The 19,910-nt window shown below is 45.8% G+C and overlaps 1 protein-coding gene across 1 annotated transcript in view; it reads right to left on the bottom strand.

The window, feature by feature from the left end:
• The window catches only part of MYH16 (myosin heavy chain 16), a 41,993-nt gene extending 27,671 nt beyond the window's left edge, over positions 1-14,322 (bottom strand). Inside the window, exons 1-15 of the mRNA XM_078381413.1 lie at positions 13,620-14,322; positions 12,751-12,894; positions 9,800-9,956; positions 8,740-8,767; positions 8,144-8,240; positions 7,907-7,999; positions 7,515-7,578; positions 6,670-6,768; positions 5,941-6,044; positions 4,959-5,097; positions 3,482-3,750; positions 2,830-3,000; positions 1,911-2,090; positions 1,508-1,631; positions 633-694 (exon numbers count right to left, since the gene is read on the bottom strand). Of these exons, the coding sequence (XP_078237539.1) occupies positions 633-694; positions 1,508-1,631; positions 1,911-2,090; positions 2,830-3,000; positions 3,482-3,750; positions 4,959-5,097; positions 5,941-6,044; positions 6,670-6,768; positions 7,515-7,578; positions 7,907-7,999; positions 8,144-8,240; positions 8,740-8,767; positions 9,800-9,956; positions 12,751-12,894; positions 13,620-13,829 (1,941 nt within the window). The 5' untranslated portion in view covers positions 13,830-14,322. The remainder of the gene's footprint in view (positions 1-632; positions 695-1,507; positions 1,632-1,910; positions 2,091-2,829; positions 3,001-3,481; positions 3,751-4,958; positions 5,098-5,940; positions 6,045-6,669; positions 6,769-7,514; positions 7,579-7,906; positions 8,000-8,143; positions 8,241-8,739; positions 8,768-9,799; positions 9,957-12,750; positions 12,895-13,619) is intronic.
• Positions 14,323-19,910: the final 5,588 nt, after the last annotated feature.

Raw genomic sequence — 19,910 nt, 5'->3', positions numbered from 1 at the left:
TCTCTCTGTCCTGCCATCATCACAGGTGCATTTGGTAGGGGAACCAAGAGATGGCCTTCTCGGTGGCTGCTCCCAGTCTTTGGAACTCCCTCCCACTGGAGGCCAGGCGGGGCCCCATCCTTCCAACAAGCAGGCAAGGACTTTTCTCTTCAGGCAGGCTTTGTGACTGGCCATCTAGGAGCGTTTTTAAAATGGGACGGCTTGTATTTTTGCTGTTCTTAAATCGGTTTTAGTCACACTTTCATCATCTAATATTTTTAATATAATGTTTGCTTAATTCTTTTCATAATATTTGGATAACTTACTATTTTTAGCTTTGAACGTTGCCCTTTTTTTTTTTAAATGATGTAAGCCACCCTAGGTCCTTTTTTCATGAGAAAGGTGGGATAAAAATATTTTAATTAAATAACAAATAAATAAAATTACTTTTTTTTCCCAAGCTTGCTTTCCAGAGACGGGGACTCAAGCCAGACTTAAGGCACAGTAACTCAACTCAGACTTGACTTTTTTGTGTATGTTTTTTTCCTAATGACTCGGTGTGGACTCACAACTTCGAACCCACCCACCCCTCCTTTTTTTTCTGGCGCAAAAAAGCTTGTTTTAACAGGGACTCAAGACTTGGATTCTCTTACCCTGTAGAAGTTGGAGACGGTCATAAAGGAAGACCCCCTCTTCTGCTTCTTTGTTCCTGCAGCTAAACACAAGATGGAAATGCACACCAGTCAAAAGCTGGCGGACATGATCGCGAGCACCCACAAGGCCTACCGAGTCTCATTTCCCTGACAGTCAGAGCAAAGTTGTTTTTCATTACCCTGATTCATTGTATAGTGTTTCAAAAGTAGTTTGGTATTGTTAGAGTTCCAGAAAAGTAACTTAACTCATTGCTTGGTCTCCCCCCTCCTTTTTTGGGGGGGGCTGACTTTTCAACAAGGAAGAATTTTGTGAATTTCGTTGTATGTGTATATACTTACAATGACAATAAATTATTATTATTATTAAGATGATAGAATGTTGTTCAGAGCTTAGCAGTAATGAGTTACAATTAAATAGTTATTTGCAATGACATCTTCCCCCTAGTTTGTAACAAAGGTATAGCAAAGTGACATTTCAACAACAAGAACAAGAACAAGAACAAGAACAAGAACAAGAACAAGAACAAGAACAAGAACAAGAACAAGAACAACAACAACAACAACAACAACAACAACAACAACAACAACAACAACAACAACAACAACAACAACAACAACAACAACAACACAACTGGGGACTAGGTTGCTTTCTTGATTTTAAAAAGTAATGTTTTCTAAATAGTTAGAGATATTAAAATAGTTAAATACTTAAATATCTATAAATCTAGGACTCTTTACTCAAAGAAAGCAACCTAGTTAGCAGCCTCCTTTTTCCTATATGCAAGAAAAAAACCACCACCCCCGTGGATACCAAGCCAGAGCTCTTTAGAGGAATGGGATTAAGGGATAGAAAGGAATCAGCGTGATCTACATACTAGGCTCCTCTTCTTTGAAAAGGGTGCAAAGCAGAGGCATCCCAGACTTCTGAAACAAGCCCACCACTGTTTCATTGAGGGGGTCCTTGTTTTTCTCCAGCCATCCAGTAATATTGTAGCCCACCTAGAATGACAAAGAAAGATGGTCCAACTGTACATTATAGACAGCCCATCATTAGAAGGGGGAAAAATCCTTGACGGTGAAATGCCTCTGATTCTCCCAACAGGAACTTTCCACACTTTCCTAGCTCCAGCCTCCAAGCCCCTGTATCCAGAGACATTGCTCTGGAAGTACCCAAGCTCAGGACACAGCACAGAGGCACCACTTTCTTGCTGGCAACCACCCTCTTTTGGGATCGCTGCCCTTTCTCAAAGTCCGAGTCCACCCGAGCCTTGTACTCACTGTGCCAGCGTAATGCACCAACTCAAAGTGAGCTTCCGCCCCTTTCCCCTTGCCGCCTTTGGGCTTCAAGAAGTTGGGAGATTTGCCCAAATGATTGTCATAGAGGGCTGCTTTGAAAGTTGCATCGGTGGCCTTGGGGAACACACACTGCTCTTCAAGGATGGAGAAAATGCCCATGGGCTGAGGAGAGAGAAGAGAGGGGGTGAGAGAGAAAAGCACACAAAGATAGACGGCTGCATAGATCCATTAAGAAGTACTATCCATCCATCGTGGCTACTTCCAAGTCAAAGGCGAAAATAGGAGAGGAATGGGGGGGAAGTGCCTTCTCAGTGGTGGCTCCCTATCTCTGGAACTCACTGCTGGGGGAAGTGAGGTTTGTTCCTCTTTGGCACATCAGTTGACCTGCTGCGGTGGGTGGAGGGGTCAAACTGATGACGTGTTGGCTATGTCTTTTATCCTTGCGTTTATAGGGGTGCTTTTAATTTACTGATGCCTTTCTGCATCCTCTATTCATTTGTTTTGATCTCGTATTGGTATCAAGACTTTGTCTTAATTCTCTTTTATCTCTGCTCTTGGGACACTGTCTCTTTAAAATTATCCAGCAGGGTTTTTTAAAAAAAAATAGTGATAGTTGTATAGTTTTAATTGTTATGAGCTGCCTTGGGTCCCCTATGGGGAGAAAAATAGCAAATAAATAAGTAGTTAATTCAGCCCTAAGCCTTTGGAAGTGGGCCCATTGAGCCCGGATTTCAAATCACCATCCAGCTCCTAAGCTCCGTGGACCTAACCCTCTCAGCCCGGTCTATCTCTCAAGAGTTGTTAGGAAGATAAATCTGGGGAAGAGGATAATATGTGATCCTTGAGGAGGGGGGGGGATGAACTATGCAGTCAGCGAATAATAAGGAGAAAGCCTTCTCACCTTTTCCAGGAGTTCAATGCAAGCCTGAAGATCAAGACCGAAGTCAATGAACACCCAGTCAATGCCTTCTCTCTTGTATTCCTCTTGCTCCAGCACGAACATGTGGTGGTTGAAGAATTGCTGAAGCTTCTCGTTGGTGAAATTGATGCAGAGCTGCTCAAAGCTATTGAACTGCGGGACAGAGAAAAGACACCAACAGATTATGATGCAAGATAGAGCTTCAAATAATTGGGTGGAATCAAGGGCAGCTGCTGACTACACAGGATCTGACGGATCTGATCCTACACAGGATCTGACGGATCTGATCCTACACAGGATCTGACAGATCTGATCCTACACAGGATCTGATGGATCTGATCCTACACAGGATCTGATGGATCTGATCCTACACAGGATCAGGATCTGATCCTACACAGGATCAGCCTTTGGGATTTCTAGTTTAGAAACAATTCAGGAACAGGTTCACGAGACTTCTCTGCTTCATCTACTGGAGATGTAGGCAAGGCAGACTGGGGTATACTCGCCTCAAGGGAGCCATAATCAATCTGCTGGGATGCCAGGCTCCAACCTCAGAATCGAGGAAACACTTTCTCCCAGGAAGTGCTTACGCAAGCATGAGAAGGTTTCTCTTGGGTTCTTGACTTTCCCATACCTCAAAGATTTCAAAGCCGGCGATATCCAGAACCCCAATGAAGAACTGCCTCTGCATCTTGGTGTCCAGCGTCTTGTTGATCCGGACCACCAGCCACTTGAACATCTTGTCGTAGACGGCTTTGCCTAGGGCGCCAACGGAGTTGTGGCACTGGTCCATGTTCTGCCCTTTCTGGACAAACTCGTTGCCCACTTTGACCCGGGGCCGGGTGATGCCCTTCTGGAGCTCCCCGGAGTTGAGATTCATGAGGTGGGCAACTTTGTCAGCCACTGCCAAGCAAAATGCCCAAAAAAGTGGACATGAGCAAGAGAAGGCATGAAACAATGCAGGAAATAAAGGGAAATGAGTTCCACCAGTGCTCCTACACCAGAAGTGAGGAACAAGGGACATCCAGATGGAGCTCAACTACAAATCCTACGATCACCAACCATCCACCAGGCTGGCAAGAACGGCTAAGAGATCATGGATAGGAAAGTGTGGCTCTCTATGGATGGGACAGATGTGTCTGGACTGCGTCTCCCAGCATCCCTCACCACTGGCTATGTTGCCAGGGGATGATGGGAGTTGTAGTCCAGCAGCACATTTCCCACCCTGGTACAACAAACCTATTTCAGAAGGAACACAAAGGGCACATCACCACGCATGTCTACTCAGAAGTAGTTCATTTTCACTGAATTGCTGTCAGATCCACTTAAGACAATTCTATATATGAGATTATAGCCATCAGAAAGTCACAGATGCAAGACTCCAGGTATGGTTTCCCACTCCGAATGGATTCCTCCTGCAGGATATCTTTTCAGTGTGAGAAAGGTAGTCTAACCGGAAGCCACGTTCGTCTGTTGTTGCAAAAAGGAAACCAGAAGTCTTGCAAAAACTTTAAGACTAATGGGTTTTTATTTTTCATAAGCTTCTGTGTGCTCAAACGCATGTCTTCAGATGCACAAGTGGCTGTGACTATGGGGGCAGTTTAAAACTGTTGGCAGGGGAAGACAAAAACAGGCTGTGTTGGTCCTGGATGAAGAAGATTTTTAACAGACTACAGGTGGGGATTAATTCCATCACCATGGTGGCCGTTAGGGTCTGACGGGGACAAAAGCAGGGATGGCTGGATTAGCAGATAGACTGACACAGAAAACCATTGTCCTTATTAAGGCCTATAGAGTGTGTGCTGAACCTCCTCATGTATCCCTACTTAGAATCTGTTCTTGAAGTTTCAGCCACTGCATTCATCTGAAGAAGCCTGCACGGACCCACAAAAACTTAGGAAAAACAAACACTCGTTCGTCTTAAAAGTGCTACCAGGTTTCTTCTTTTCCTTGTGGGATTTGATCCGCAGGCCATCATTTGTAGTGAAATGCGACACTGTCTCTCCCCAGCAATTAAGGGTTCAATAGAACTTGCCCCCATGCAACCCTCTGTAGGATCATAGCCTTAAAGAAACACTCCGGGGTCTCTCTGTTCTCTGACGGTCCTTTACCCTCAGTGGTGTCCACTTCTGCCTGCTCCTCTCTTGGCTTCTGCTTGAATTTCATATTGCCAAAGTGCATGATGCCCCCGGTGAGCTTGTAGACGCTGATCTTCTCTTCTGTAGTGAAGCCCAGGACGTCAAAGGCCACCTGGTAGGGACGGGAAAGGAAAGGCATGAAGATTTCCATTACGTAGATGTGTCCACGGCAGCCCTACTCGGCCACGGAAGCTCACAGGGGTGTGTGTGTGTGATGGATGGGATGGTAAACCATTCCTTCAGCATCTTAGATAACTTGAAAACCCTGTTAAGGTCACCCTAAGTCAGCAACAACTTGACAGCACACATACAGTAAATATACATCTATGTGTATAATAATTGTGTCTGTCAGGTCAATTCTGACTTATGGCCACCCGTTCCAGGATTTTCCAGGTAGAGAATAGTCAGAGGTGCTTTACCCTTCCCTTCCTCTAGGGGTCACCCTGGGGGTGGTGCAGCTTGCCCAAGGCTACCCAGGCTGGCTCTTTGCCACAGACCTAAGCCACGGAGCTATCCAGCCAGCTCTGTGTATGTTTGTATCTGTGACACACAGACACACATACATCTATAGAGTATATGTACACACACAAACATATACATGGAGACACTATTTTTTAAAAACCAGGGGCTGGAGAGCTCATAGCCCCCCTGTATATTTTTGGACTACAACTCCCATCAGCCACAGCCAGCCTAAGTAACAGGGAAGAATGCTAGGAGCTGTCGTTTGACAACAGTTGCAGACCTGCATTTTACTTCCCACCAGATAATAATTGTAAACATATGGGCAGGGCAAGATAATACAGTATTACAGATTCTTGTACAGTAATATGTTTATTTACAGGGGTTTTCCGTCTGTTTCTAACTGTGCTAGCCAGCCACCTGCTAAGAGCCATTGGCTGATTGACAAATAAACCAGCTGACAAAGTTGAAACAAGTTCTTCCTTTGCAAACGTACATCTGTGAGAAGCAGTTCTTCCCCGTCGTCCATGTTGTCGACCGTGGTCACCCCCTGACTTGTCCAGTGGTATTCCTTAGGATCCGGCACACAAAGTAAAGTCTCTGTAGCAAGAAAGGAGGGCCAGAATGTGAAAGATGATGAGGCCTTAGGGAAGGAGCAGGATTCTGGAGCCTCTGCAGGCTGATTCCCAGCCCTCTGGTTTAAACCCAAATATACCCCTTCTAGCAATAGAGGCAGCCCGAGTCTTTAAAAGGAAGACTATCTAGACTCCTATTCTGGAACATCCTGTGCATAAAGGAAATTAGACAAGCCGTTTTGGCAATGGTCCAGCTCCCTGTTCATTGTGCACCCAAGCGCATCGTCAATGGATGGTGTGCCTGAGTGCACAAGAAGCGATCAGAAAATGACCTGGGTACATCCGAGTACAAGACAGGCAGTCAGAACAATCATGAGTACCGGGCAACATGTAATTTGAATGTTACGATGCACCACCTCAATAGGATTCAGGCTATTTGCTCTCTGCCTCCCACTCTGGTCTCTTTTTCTCACCCAACCCCATACGGAAAATACTGTAATGATAAAAGTGCTTCATTCTTGGGTGAATCAGCCTCTGGTCCCCAATGAACAATGAGAGAGACAGAGAGGGAGACTTCCAGTACTTTGAACTCATGAGAAATAAAGGCAGGATATCAGTAAGACAAAGACAAAAATAAAGGCATGTCATACCTACAAGTTCTGGCTTCTTGTTAGACAGGAGCTGGTAGAAAATGTGGTAGCCCCTTTCAGCGGGCTGCTGAGAAATGACGCGAGACTTCTCTAGGAGATCTAGAAGATAAAGGAAGCCCAGCCTTGTACTCAGAGTACAGATAAAATCCAAATTCAGATCCAAACCAGTTTTCCAGGGCTTCACAATGCATCAATCAAAGACCAGGTGTGCCTAAAGATTCCCCTTGACATTTAGTCCAGTCGTGTCCGACTCTAGGGGGAGGTGCTCATTCCCGTTTCCAAGCCGTAGAGCCAGCGTTTTGTCCGTAGACAGTTTCTGTGGTCATGTGGCCGAAGCGACTAGACACCTTCCCACTGAAGTGGTACCTATTTATCTACTTGCATTTACATGCTTTCAAACTGCTAGGTTGGCAGGAGCTGGGACAAGCAACGGGAGCTCTCTCCGTCGCGTGGATTCGATCTTACGACTGCTTGGTCTTCTGACCTTGCAGCACAGAGGCTTCTGCAGCTTAACCCACAGTGCCACCACATCCCTTCTATACTAAATAGAAATGTAATTCAAAACCTGTACCAAAAAACCCAAAGAACATCATCTGCAAGCTGAGCAGGTTGGCTTAATGTTCTTCACTCTGCTTCATTGTTTTGCAATAAATGTACTAAGACTGTCAAGCCAGGAGATGATTATTTTAAAAGTCTTAGTCAAGGAATCAACGTTGTTTTCAACAGTTTGTGGATCAAATAATAAATGAAAAGTCATTTAATTAAAAAAGGGGGGTGCCTTACTGAAGCCAAATTCCACCTACCATCAATTAAAGAAGCGAAATCTACCCGGCTAGGTTACTTACAGCTCTCTATGTCAGCCCCAGCCAGCTTCCCAGTGCTGCCGAAGTGGATTCGGATGAATTTACCCTGGTCAAAACAAAGAGGAGACATCTCATTTCATCAAGTCCCACGGTACGTTCACATCTGGTCCAGAAGCGTAGTTGGACCTGCCATGTCTGAGGAGTTCATGGGTGCGTGAGGGTAAAATCAAGGGAGATTTTAAATTTGCGGAAACAGCCACCTCGGACAAAAAGCAGATAGTCTCCTGAGTCTTCAGACAGGGTTGTGACTCATAGAATAGTTAAGTTACAAGAGAAAGAGACAGCAAGTGGTGTTTTTCCATGTATGGATCAATAGGTACTCATGGGGAAAATACTGACTTGGATGCGGTATGCGGTTAGCATCAAGTACTTACAAAGCGAGAAGAATTATTGTTCCTCGTTGTTTTGGCATTTCCGAAAGCTTCTAGCACAGGGTTGGCCTGGATGATTTGATCTTCCAGGGAGCCCTGTCCAAAGAAGGAGGGGGGAAGTCAGATTTTAAAACACTACATATATATATTGAACATTTTCTTCAAGACAAGTCAACAGGGTGTTCTGTTTGAGTTGCTACAGGATAACGGTCCCCAGTTCACCTCGCCCAGAACCTTTACCTTCCCATCAACAGCGACTTTGCCAGTACTGCCGATGTTGGCAAAATATTGGATGACTTTCTTCGTGTTCTCTGTCTTGCCGGCTCCGGATTCTCCGCTGAAGGTCCAAGAGGAGACAGAGAGGGATACATCAGGACCATAAAGTTGAGAAGCATTTACAAGCCGCTTAACTCCACCCTCCCAGCTCGAGACCATTTTCAAAGCCGAAGGCGAACATCTGTGCTATTCTCGTGGTTTCCTTACGGCTTCATCCTCCTTAACTAAAAGGTGCGTGGGCCAAGTGAAGAAGCAGATAATGTGTACTGTAGTTTGTCTCACAGAAAGCACCCTATACAGTTAGAATAACTTCAAAGTCCTCTTTTAGACACCATTGCAATCCGAGATAAGGGGAAAGGCCTTCCTGGTGGTGATCAGGTTATGGAACTGCCTCCTCTAGAAGAGTTTGCTTCGTTTTGAATGTGCTTGGCTTGCAGAAATCTAGATCTGGAGGTGGGGAGTTCTACCGTATATCGCAAGCTGCTCCAGAGATTTTAAATCCCGGACACGTTACAAATATGTTTACAAGTATCATCAGGAGACAAAATCTATTTACTTACGTGATCAGCATAGACTGGTTTTCACGTTCTGTGTGGGGCAGAAGAAGATAATAATGTTAATTGTTAGTATTTCTACAACTAGGCTAATTCAAAGCTTTGTAACAGCAGAAGGGGATCCAGTAAATAGGAAATAATCAGGCCCTGGCAGGCATAAGGGAGGCTATTTAACATTTTCAGACTTCAGGTAAAATGCAACCTTTGAGCTGATAAACTAGAGTTGTATGCTTACAAACATTTGCCAGCCTGTGGTTCTGTAACCTATGGTGCAACGTGATTTTCGCTCTTGCATTAAGATTAGTACAGTGGTGCCCCGCTAGACGCTCACCCCGCTAAACGACGAAATCGCTTGATGATGACTTTTTTGCGATTGCAATTGCGATCGCAAAACAATGTTTCCTATGGGGGATTTTTCAATTTACGTTGATTAGGTCCTTGCTTTGCAAACCGTTTGTTCGCAAAACAATGATTTTTCTGGCTCCGCAAAATGGCTTCCCTTCGCAAAATGGCTGGCTTCCCTTCGCAAAATTGCTGGTTTCCGGACAGAAGCTTTGCAAAACAGTGATTTTAAACAGCTGATCGGCGGTTATCTATGGGCGATCTTCGCTGGACAATGAGGCATTTCCCCATTGGAATGCATTAACCGGTTTTCCATGCATTCCAATGGTTTTTTTTTTCACATGACGACGATTTTGCTGCACAGTGATTTTAATGGAATGGATTATCGTCATCATGCGGGGCACTACTGTATTTCATTTTTAAAACCTGACGGGCCAAAATCCTGTCGGTGTTTGCGTAAGGCTTACGCAAGGCTTGCTGGGGCTGTCTGCGCATTGCTGGCAAGGTGCTGGGGCACATCTCAGCTGAGCCCATTGCCAGGCACATGCCCTGAGAACTCATTAACAAGCCACCATGTGTCACAGCAACTGATGCAAATCTTGCATGGACATCAGTAGAATTCAGGCCAGCATTTTCTACAGCAAAGAAATAAACCAGACTTTTCCTAGTCGGTGGGAAAATAGCAATTATGGAGTCTTTGAGGTCCAGGGAAGCTTTTACTCACCCATGAGCATGTCATGGTAGGCGATGTCAGAGATAGAGAAGAGGTGAGGGGGCACCTCAGTGCGCTTCCTGCCCTTGTACATGTTGGCCACTCGAGCACCATAGATGGGCAGCCATTTATAGGGGTTGATGGTGACACAGAAGAGCCCAGAATAGGTCTAGAAGGAGCACAAAGGAGCCACGGATAAATTTCTTATCTGAAGAGAGTGCAACCTGGAGATCTAATTAATCTAATTAGGGCGCCCTACTCAACGGCTCCACCAGTGATCTCCAGTGATCCAATCCAAGGCAAAAGTTCATTCTGTACAGCAGTGGCTCTCAAACCACTTGGGTGACCCAGATGCCCTTGGACTGCAACTCCCAGAAGCCCCAGGCAACCCAGCTGGTGGTGAAGGCTTCTGGGAACTGCAGTCCTACAACACCTGCGTGTCCCAAGGTTGGGAACCACCACTGTCCAGAACCTCTTCAGGCAGCATGGAGGTGAGAGACAGCATGTTCAAAGGCTCAATCCACACAGAACCTCACCTTCTTAGAAAGACAGAATGCTGGGGAGAAGCCTGAGCTAAATATTCCTGTTATTTTTATTTTATTTTTCTAACATGCTGGATTTTCCTCTTGCATGGAAGCATCAGAACGCGTAACTTCCACGTATCCCTTGAATGGTAGCCCAGTGCCAAGGCTTGGGATAAATAAAGAGAAGAAGGAGATAAAAAGATAGTCGGATAGATCTAGGCATCTCTGCCTTCCTGTCTTTCTAAGCAACCACTTGCTGACATGTAGATTTCTATTCCAAGGTTCTACAGTACTTCATTCCCGTTTCTTCACCAAGCTCTTGTTCTTTCCTTAAGAGGAAGCAACCGTGTGTCTCCGTAATGGCTATGAGCATGTATGCATTCATGAACGCCAGCTCTAGAGGTTTTTCTAAACCTGAGATTTTTCTTTTTTGCTGACCACTCGGAACAGCTTTCAGAAATAAAGTGCCTGAGCTCCATGATGATCATGTCTCAGAGTCCTTTTTCCCCCAGTAGAAGCCCGTTTAGCACTAAACCCCTGTATTCTGCTACAGTGGACCCTTGACTTACAGACGGCTTGACTTACAGACTTTTTGAGTTACAGACTTCTCTGGCCGCAAAATTTAGGTTTGACTTGCAGACTGAGATTTGATTTACAGACCAGAAAAAAACCAAAATGGAACAAAAACGGCCTGTTACGGGATTAATCGGTTTTCAATGCACTGTAGGTCAATGGAGACTTGATTTACAGACTTTTTGACTTGAGAACCGCCTTCCAATACGGATTAAGTTCTCAAGTCAAGACCCCACTGTACTAGAAACGGGACTTGGGAATGAATAGGGACATTCTCAGTGCTTTGAGGGAAATGGCTGGTTCATTATTTGAAGCCTCAAAGCAGCATCTATGAGGATGCAAAGAAAGCAGGGTGGCAGGGAGGGAAAGCTTTCCAGCCAATCCATTTCATTTGGCTTTTGCAGACTAAACAGAGAGGCTCCTGTGGGTTCTTTTCAAAATTATTTTTATGTTCTCGTTCACTCCAAGCAACTTTCTTCTCAGTTGAGGAAAAAAAGGAAGGAAGGAAGGAAGGAAGGAAGGAAGGAAGGAAGGAAGGAAGGAAGGAAGGAAGGAAGGAAGGAAGGAAGGAAGGAAGGAAGGAAGGAAGGAAGGAAGGAAGGAAGGAAGGAAGGAAGGAAGGAAGGAATTATCTACCAAAGCAAAAACATCAATGCAAACTTCACTTCGCTTAAGCGTTTACAACGGCTGCTACTTTGGTTTCATATCCTTTCTGGAGTGCAAAAAAAGGTAGGATTTTATGCTCCTTTCCTTTTCCTTTGCTCCCTCTTCGGTTGCCTGTCTCAGATGTTTTATTCACTTGCTTCTATAGCCCCCCCAGAACCTCTTGCCTTTCCACCATGAGTCATCAAGGAGCACGAAGAGGGAAGGCCGGCACCACTCATTCACGCAACCCCTCGAAGTGAACTCTACTCATTAAAATGCAGACACCAGGTCAGGGCACCATAATCAGGTGTGTGACCATCATGCATTGGGCATATTGTGTAGTTCGATCCTGCGGGCTGTCATTCAGAACACAGGAGGCTGTCTTTTGCTATGTCAGACTCCTGATCTGTCTGGCCCTATATTGCTAGCTCTGACTGGCAGCAATAGCCCACCAAGGTTTCAGGAAGAATGTTCTCCTCTCCTCTCCTGAAGTTCCTTGATATTCCCTGGAAGTCTCCCATCTGCTTCCGGACCAGCCCAGATGATGCTTAGCTTCCAAACTTAGGTGAGACTGGAGGCATCTCACTAAGCCACAAACTTCACAGGGTGATCATGGGCCATTGTGCTCTCTCCGTCTCTCTTCCTCAGCCTGATTTACGCTGGAGGATTGTTTTGAAGGAACAAAAGCAATAAATATTTCCAAAATTCCCTAGACTGCAAGGACAAGGGAGATTTGGAGCCCCACATGCTTTTTCAGCTCCCAGAATTTGTGCTGCCCATGATGTTAAAGGACTGCGGGGTAGTATTCCCCAAACATCTGAAGCACCAAGGGTTCTCCATCCCTGCACTAGAGGAAAGGTGGAGTGTAAATCTAACAAATAACATATTCTTCCATGTATTAGACATCCCCATGTATAAGACGCCCCCACTTTTCTAACCCAAAATTAAGAAATCTAAGTGGGGCTTAGCAAGTGTGGGGGGAAAGGGATCAAAGCCCTGCAGGATCACTTTGATCCCTGCTTCCCCCTCCACTTGTTTTTTCTCTCCTCAGCTTACTTCCCTGTATAAGACGACCCTCAGTTTTGAGTCTAAAGATTTTAGACAAAAGTATAGTCTTACACATGGAAAAATACAGTAAATCAGAGAGCCATTTGTCCCCTGTAGAACACCAACATGCTCCGTGCCCCACTCATATGCTTCCACCCCTCTCTCCTCACTTACGTAGATCCTCATCATGACGTAACGTTGCTTGAGATTGTCCAAGACACTGGGTTCGTTCAGGAAGGTCATGTTGGCCATGTCTTCTACCTGGTAGAACTTGGGTGGGTTCATCTGGTGGACATCGTCCTTCTTAACGGTGACGGTCTGTGGGGGCCATGCAGTTCTGATTTAGAGGAAGCCAAGGCACGTCCTTCCTGCTTGTGGAAGGTTTTAAACGAGGCAGGAAGCCCTTGACTGTAACTCTCATTGTCTAAGCTGAAAAGTCATTCTCCCAGGTAGGGGAGGCTTCTACAAACATCGCTCAGTTTAAAGCATTTGACACTCACTACCCAAGTGGACGTTTGGTGGGAATGCTATAACCCCTCTTGATCTCATGTTGAAAACCCTATGCAACGATTGGTCCAGACAGGTGGTAGGAATAATTTATCTGTCTCCCAGCAGTCCTACGATAGGGAGGAAAGGAGGGAGGAAGGAAGGAAGGAATTCTTGCTGCTAAGAACTCATTGTGAGATCTCTTTGCCCCACTATTTCTGGTCCTTTCAATGGGCCAGATCCCAATTTAGTCACGCTTCAGCGCAGACACATGGAAATCAACAAAGGTGCAACCAGTCATGGCCACCACTGATTTCAATGATTCCACCCCAAGCATGACATCTGGATGCAACCCAACAGCTCTAGTGTTGGGTGGTGGACCCTTGTCTTGGAGACCTCCCAGACCTTGGACTTTCAGGGGCTCCCATTCCCAGCCTCAACATGCACAATTGATTCCATCTCCCTCCCTCCCAGGAGATCCCGTCCCTCTCCGCCCCATTCCGAGAAACATCCAAAGGGAAGGTCTGCTGAGCCCAGAAAACCCCTTTGATCATCACCTGATTGGTGACCGTCTTCACGGTGACTTGGTTATCCGCCTCCGACTGGATCTCTCCAGCAATAAAGCCCTCCTTTTCGTCCTTGACCCAACAGGACTTCTTTATATCATAGGGCTTGCTCATCGCCTCGATTTTCTCTTTCTCCGTCGGAGCCAGGAAAGGCATGGGGTCCACGTCCTCCCCACATTCTCCTTTATACCCACCAGGCATTTTGGCGTGGATTTAGAACAAGACGTGGATGACAAGACCGGAAGATCAAGGTGACCCTCAAAGCTCCTGGGAAACAAGCGGGCAGAGAAATGTCCAAAGATAAGGGAGAGAATTATATTTTCGGATAAAACCACCCCTGTCCCCTGTTCATCCCTATGCTTCATTTCCCTGCCCTTTGGATGTACAGTGGTGCCTCGCTTAATGGCGATAATCCATTCCAGGAAAATCGCCGTTAAGCGAAAACATCGTAAAGCGGAAAAAAACCCATTGAAACGCATTGAAACCCCTTCAATGCGTTCCAATGGGGTCAAAACTCACCGTCCAGCGAAGATCCTCTATAGGGCAGCTGTTTTCGCTGCCTGTCTTTCGAGGAATCCGTCCCAAAAAACAGACATTTTGTTTACCCGGCGACCATTTTGAAACCGCTAATCAGCTGTTGTTTTGCGAAGAATCGGTTCTCGAAGCAGGGAACCGATCATCGCAAAGCAAAAAAAAAAAACATTTAGACCATCGATCACAAAAAGATGGTCGTAATGCGGTTTTGTCGTAATGCGGGGCAATCGTAAAGCGAGGCACGACTGTACCATAAATAGGAAATTTTCCTACCACTTCATCCCAAGACTGACCAACAGACAAGAAGCACCTACCAGGCAGGCAAGCTAGACCGAGATACACCCCTTGTTTACAAGAGACTGGCTCAGATCTTTTATACCCGCTGTTTATACTGTTGGGGGTATGACTTTCTCTCCCTCTGAGAGTACCACTGGCTTCGTCTCAGCAAAGCTGATTGGCCCAGGATCACCTCCCTCCAAGAAGTAATACCGCAGTTTCTTGGGGATTTGCTTCACCCTTACCATCTCCTTATAGGGCATCTTACAAATCCAGCCTTGGGGCTCGGGGGACCAGAGGTGGCTGAAATAGAACCCTCCGCCGTGCAAGTGCCTCTTTTCAAGACAGACTCAGTTACACCAGGTGAAAGGCGAGAACTTTCCTGCCAATTAGGCAGCATGGAAACAAGGGTTTCCGCGGATCCCACAACCCGGGTGCAGCCACACTCAAATGCTCAGTGTGTATATAGCTCACATCCAAACCCACAAATATTATGGGGAGAACATCTCAAGGGGATGGCTACTCAAAAGAGATGCCCGTTACTTGGGCATCGGAGTAGTCATGAGGATGCAGTGACGTAACCTCACTAGATATATTTTATAAATATTATCAAATATATTTATTTTAAAAAATATCTAGGCAGAAACATTTAATTTCAAAATAAACCAAAACTGAAAGGCATGGGGCTTGACAGGGTTATGATACCTTTAGATCTTTTGGTTAGGAAAACATTGGGATTCCCCCCCCACACAACACCTTTGAAGGGCTAAATGCGTTCTGCTGTGTAAGGCTGCGAGAGGCTCCGTGAGGAGCTGAAAGGGCTCCATTTTGCTTGACTATTGATTGTTTGATCGATCGGTCGGATTTTTACCCCGCCCATCATGTGGCATGCCACTACTCTGGGCGGTGAGGGCATCCAGAAAAGCTTCTCTAAAAAGATATCTTTCGATTGACTTTCCGATTGCTGGAAGGGGCCACCACCAAGAAGGCCTGGTTCCTAGCCATCGATTTCCAGGCTTCCCTTTGGGAGCTCACTTCTCCATCCATAAAACAGGACTAATTGTCTTCAGGCCCAATTAGGGCCACACATTCTTGATACTCCACATCTGGAGATCCTGAACAGATGGGATTACGCGGCAAGACTTCTGCCTGTAGGCCGAGCTGTTATCACGCTGAGCTTAGTAAATCTACCCTTTTTGGGGGGGAGTATAAATCTCACTTCTGGGTGTGTTGACTGGAGAATTCTGGATGGAACATTTCCAAGGTCTGCCCCCCCCCCCCGTCAAGGATGGGTAACAGGGAAATTCCAGGTATTGTTTGATGACAACTCCCATTAGCTCCAACCCAGCTTGGTTGTTGGTTGTATAACACTATTTGGAAACCTGCAGAGACAGACAGAGACAGACAGACAGACAGACAGACAGAGAGAGAGAGAGAGAGAGAGAGAGAGAGAGAGAGAGAGAGAGAGAGAGAGACCATGCTCTGCTTTCAGGACACTCCATTCCATTCTCTCCCCATCCGTAATAGTCAGCCAGTAATTATTCGCATCTAATGCACACTGGGAGAATCTTAGCTCATACTGGCAGAACACAACACGTAGGGTTCATGTTCAGCCGCCATGCAAACATTTATCAGGTAGCAATGCTTTCCCTGGGCTGGACCACTTTAGAGCCCAAGGAGACGAGTAGGGCACATATTTAAATATACATTTCTCCCATTGGACTGTATGGATCTGAGCCACATGGCTTTCTTAGACACTGATTTTATTTTCAATTTTTTTAAAAAAATAAACATTTCAAGAAAGAAATAAAGATTCAACAAATACTGTGCTGCTCATCATTCCCAGGAAGTAGCTCTGAGAAATGCAGTTCTCAGGCTTACCTGGAGGCCTGGGGCGGACAGGGTGGAGGCTTCTGATCGGATGCTGGTGGCCTGGATGGCCCCCTCTCCTGGCACGGCAGCTCCGTATGGTGGCCGAGGAGGATATTGGGCCACGGCGGGAGGCTGGCACAGGTTAGAGGAGGTCTGTCTGTGTGTGTGAGATCATGGACTGTTTATGCTTTGTAGTTACATTTTTGGGAGGATGGGAGTTGTACAAGGATTTTGAACTAGTTGGGGCTGCAGCGATGTTGAAGGGAGAAGTGGGTTTCCTTGCAACAAGAAAAAAGAGCATTTCAGGTGGAAATAGTCCAGCTCAATTGCACACACACATCCCCTATTATTTTGCTTTAATTGGAAATGTGCAATAGGAGACCAAGGCTAAGATCAGCCATATTCTAATATTCACAGTCACTATTTATAGATGCAAAAGCTGGACAGGAAAGAACGCCAGTGGTGTCGGGGAGATGGATTCATTCAAAATGCAGCATTGTAGAAGAGCTTTGCCGCGACCATGGATTGCCAGAAAGACAAGGTGAGCGCCAGACCAAATCAAGCCGGCTGGATACGAAGTTGAGAGTTCAGTTCCCACGACGTGTCTCAGAAGAGCCAGTCTGGGTGGCCTTGGGCAAGCTGCACAGTCCCAGGGCGTCTCCCCAGAAGAAGAGTGAAATGCTAAGCCATTTCTGAGTATTCACTACCTGGAAAACCCCAAAAAGGGTCACCATAAGTCAGAACTGACTTGGCGGCGCACAATTACTAAATCAAACCAAGCCTGAACTCTAGAAGTGAAAATAACCAAACAGCGAATCTCCTACTTTTGACGTGACTTGAGAAGACCAGCCTCCCTAGGAAAGACAATAATGCTGGGAAAAGTTGAACACAGCAGGGAGAGAGGAAGTTTGAATGGGAGACGGATTTACTTAATAAAGGAATCCACTACCTTGAACCTGCAAGGGCTGAGCAGGGGTGTGAATGGCAGGGCATTCTGGGGGGTCATCCATTCACAAGTCCAAAGCCACTTGAATTAGCAAAAATTGGTGGCAATGTTGTGGAGCCATCCAGGAAGTGTTACAACTGGGAAGAGCTTCGCCACTTGACTCCTCTGGGTCTAAAAGACAGCAAAAACCCTTTTATTTCACTGAAAGGGCTGCTCTCTGGGGGTTTTTCTATCCCTGTAGTTCAATCAGGGCTTCTTCAGCCTTGAGGCAGGGGCTGCTAATTAGCAGCAGAAATTGGCGGTGGGGGGGGGAATGAAAGGCCCTCCTTCCTTAATCGAGACATGCATGTTTGTGAGACTTAAACATTAGGCACGGGAAGCGGCGTGAGGGGGTGCTTTTTTTTGGTAGCATTTCTTAGTCACTAAGCAAATATAGAGAAACGCTGACATGGCCTTTTCAAGGTTTGACTTCATTCCCAGCTGTTGCCAAAAGGCTGGGTTATTCCCACCGGTGTTTTGGCCACGGCGGAGGCTCGTTCTTGGCCCAAACAAGGAAAGAAGATTCTTTCGGGCTTCTATTTACAGAGGCTCGCCTCCGTTCCCCGGCGGACAGAAATGTGGGCTTCCAAAACCAAGGAAGAGAAGGGTCGGGGTAAAATTCAGGGGAGAGGGTCTCTTCCTCCCCCCCTCGTTCTCTAAATTCCTCCATAAAAGCCAGCTCGTCCAAAGACGTCGCCTATGGCTTGGCGCCTCATGAGAAAACTCCCTTCGAAGATCTGTATGTGTGTATATATCCTCAAGGCCAGCTCAGAAGATTTTGAGGCCTGCAGTGAAAGACAAGATGGCGCCTTCAACTCTCTCCCACAAACCGCCCACGGCCATTCCACCTATTAAAACCAACCCAATCGCCTGCTAAATCCAGAAACGTTGGATTTTGGGAGTATGATTCCCAAGCTCGAGCAATTATGTTGGCTGAGATATTCTGTGAGCCCTTGACAAATACAAATAGTTTCCATCTCTGGCTAAATCTGACTTCAACAATGGCGCCAGCAACAAAGTCTTCCATGGTGTGTAGGGTGTGGAGAAGGCTGTAGGGCATGTATACAATGTTCACAAGGTCTCAGCTTTAATATTGTCCTTTAAGGATGCAAGCTGCCTGGTTATACTCATGGTTTTCCGCTTTAAATATTGTCTTTCAACGATGTCAGCTGCCTGTGGGTCCTTTTTAAAGAGAAAGATGGGGTAAAATATTCTAAATAAAGAAAGAAATCTGATTTGGAGGGAGAGTGTCCATGGAAATAGGTCAAAAACAAATCCCCCGGTAAATTGGAAAATTTTGTACAAGACCCTAGTGGGTTTTTGTTGTTGCTGCTGCTGTTTTGTTGAAGAAAACAACCTTGTGTGGCCGTAACTGGGCCTCACAAAGCAACCCAATGCTTTGTGAGTGCATAATGTCGGCTGGACAGGAAAACTAGAAAAAAATCCGAGATGGAATGGATTTTAGTATTCTAAAAAAAAAAAAAAAAAGATATAGCCTACCTTTGGGTTTTGTGGGCGGCATATAAGATAGACAGACAGACAGACAGACAGACAGACAGATAAAAGCTGGGAAATACCAGGGGTGGAGAGACCAGAAGCACAGAAACACTGCAAATGTTTGTTGCAGGTTTCAGTTGCATGGTAGGTTTGCTACCTTTGCTACCACACAAGTAAACAAAAATTTGGCAACCTTGTTCATCTTTGTTTTAAGCTTTGGGGATGTGTCCCTTCCCGTTCCCTCCTTGTTTGTTATTCTATAAATGTTAGAAACCCAAACAGATTTTTTTTTTACAAAAAGACCTCTGTTACTGGCAACAAATCAGGTCTCCTCTTAAATATAAAATCATCTGAAAACTGCAGAGTTTGAAGGGGCGTGATGGATCATGGAGTCTAGCCCCAGTCAAGGTGGCCCAGTGGGGAATTGAACTCCCAACCTCTGGATCCACAGCTGGATAGGTAAAACACAGGGCTATCCTTGTTGTTTCTCGTGTTCTCCTTCCCACCCTCCGAGTTCCCCCACACTCACACCATCACTGTCCAGGGAAGAAGGAAGGACTCCACAACATCTGAAGCATGTCCTTAAAGTTCAAAACTAAACCCCTATAAATTCTGTTTTTGCCCATCGGAAAGCACAGAATTTTATTTTATCTATCTATCTATCTATCTATCTATCTATCTATTTTATTCCATTTATACCCCACCTTATCTGCTCAATTGTGTGACCACTCTAGGCGGCTTACAACACAAAATTTTTTAGCCTGAATTCTCAGCCTCTCTTCAATAGAAGAATGAACCCCACCACCCAGTATAACCAGTACCAAGTCAAACAGGAAAGTGCCAATTCTGCAACGCTGAGCCTTCTGGCCTGTGGATGGAGCTGAAATCCCACTGAAAACAATGAGACTGTCACTACAGTCATTACTCGGAAGTAAGCCCCACTGAGTTGGCTGGGGCTTAGTCCCAGGTAAACTGGGAATAAAAAGTGTGTTTTTGTAGATTTAACTCCAGAAGGTGTATAAAAACGTCCAGCTGTCAGCTTGCCATCTCAGTGGGTCTACTTCTGAGTAACTGTCCTCAGGAGTTCCCAAATGGGTGCAGCTGCTTTGAGAAGCAAC

This window comes from Pogona vitticeps, chromosome 13 (genome assembly GCF_051106095.1).
Source record: "Pogona vitticeps strain Pit_001003342236 chromosome 13, PviZW2.1, whole genome shotgun sequence".
Classification (NCBI taxonomy): Eukaryota; Metazoa; Chordata; class Lepidosauria; order Squamata; family Agamidae; genus Pogona; species Pogona vitticeps.
The sequence above is the reverse complement of the archived record's forward strand: the minus strand, read 5'-3'. Positions and strand labels throughout refer to the sequence as shown.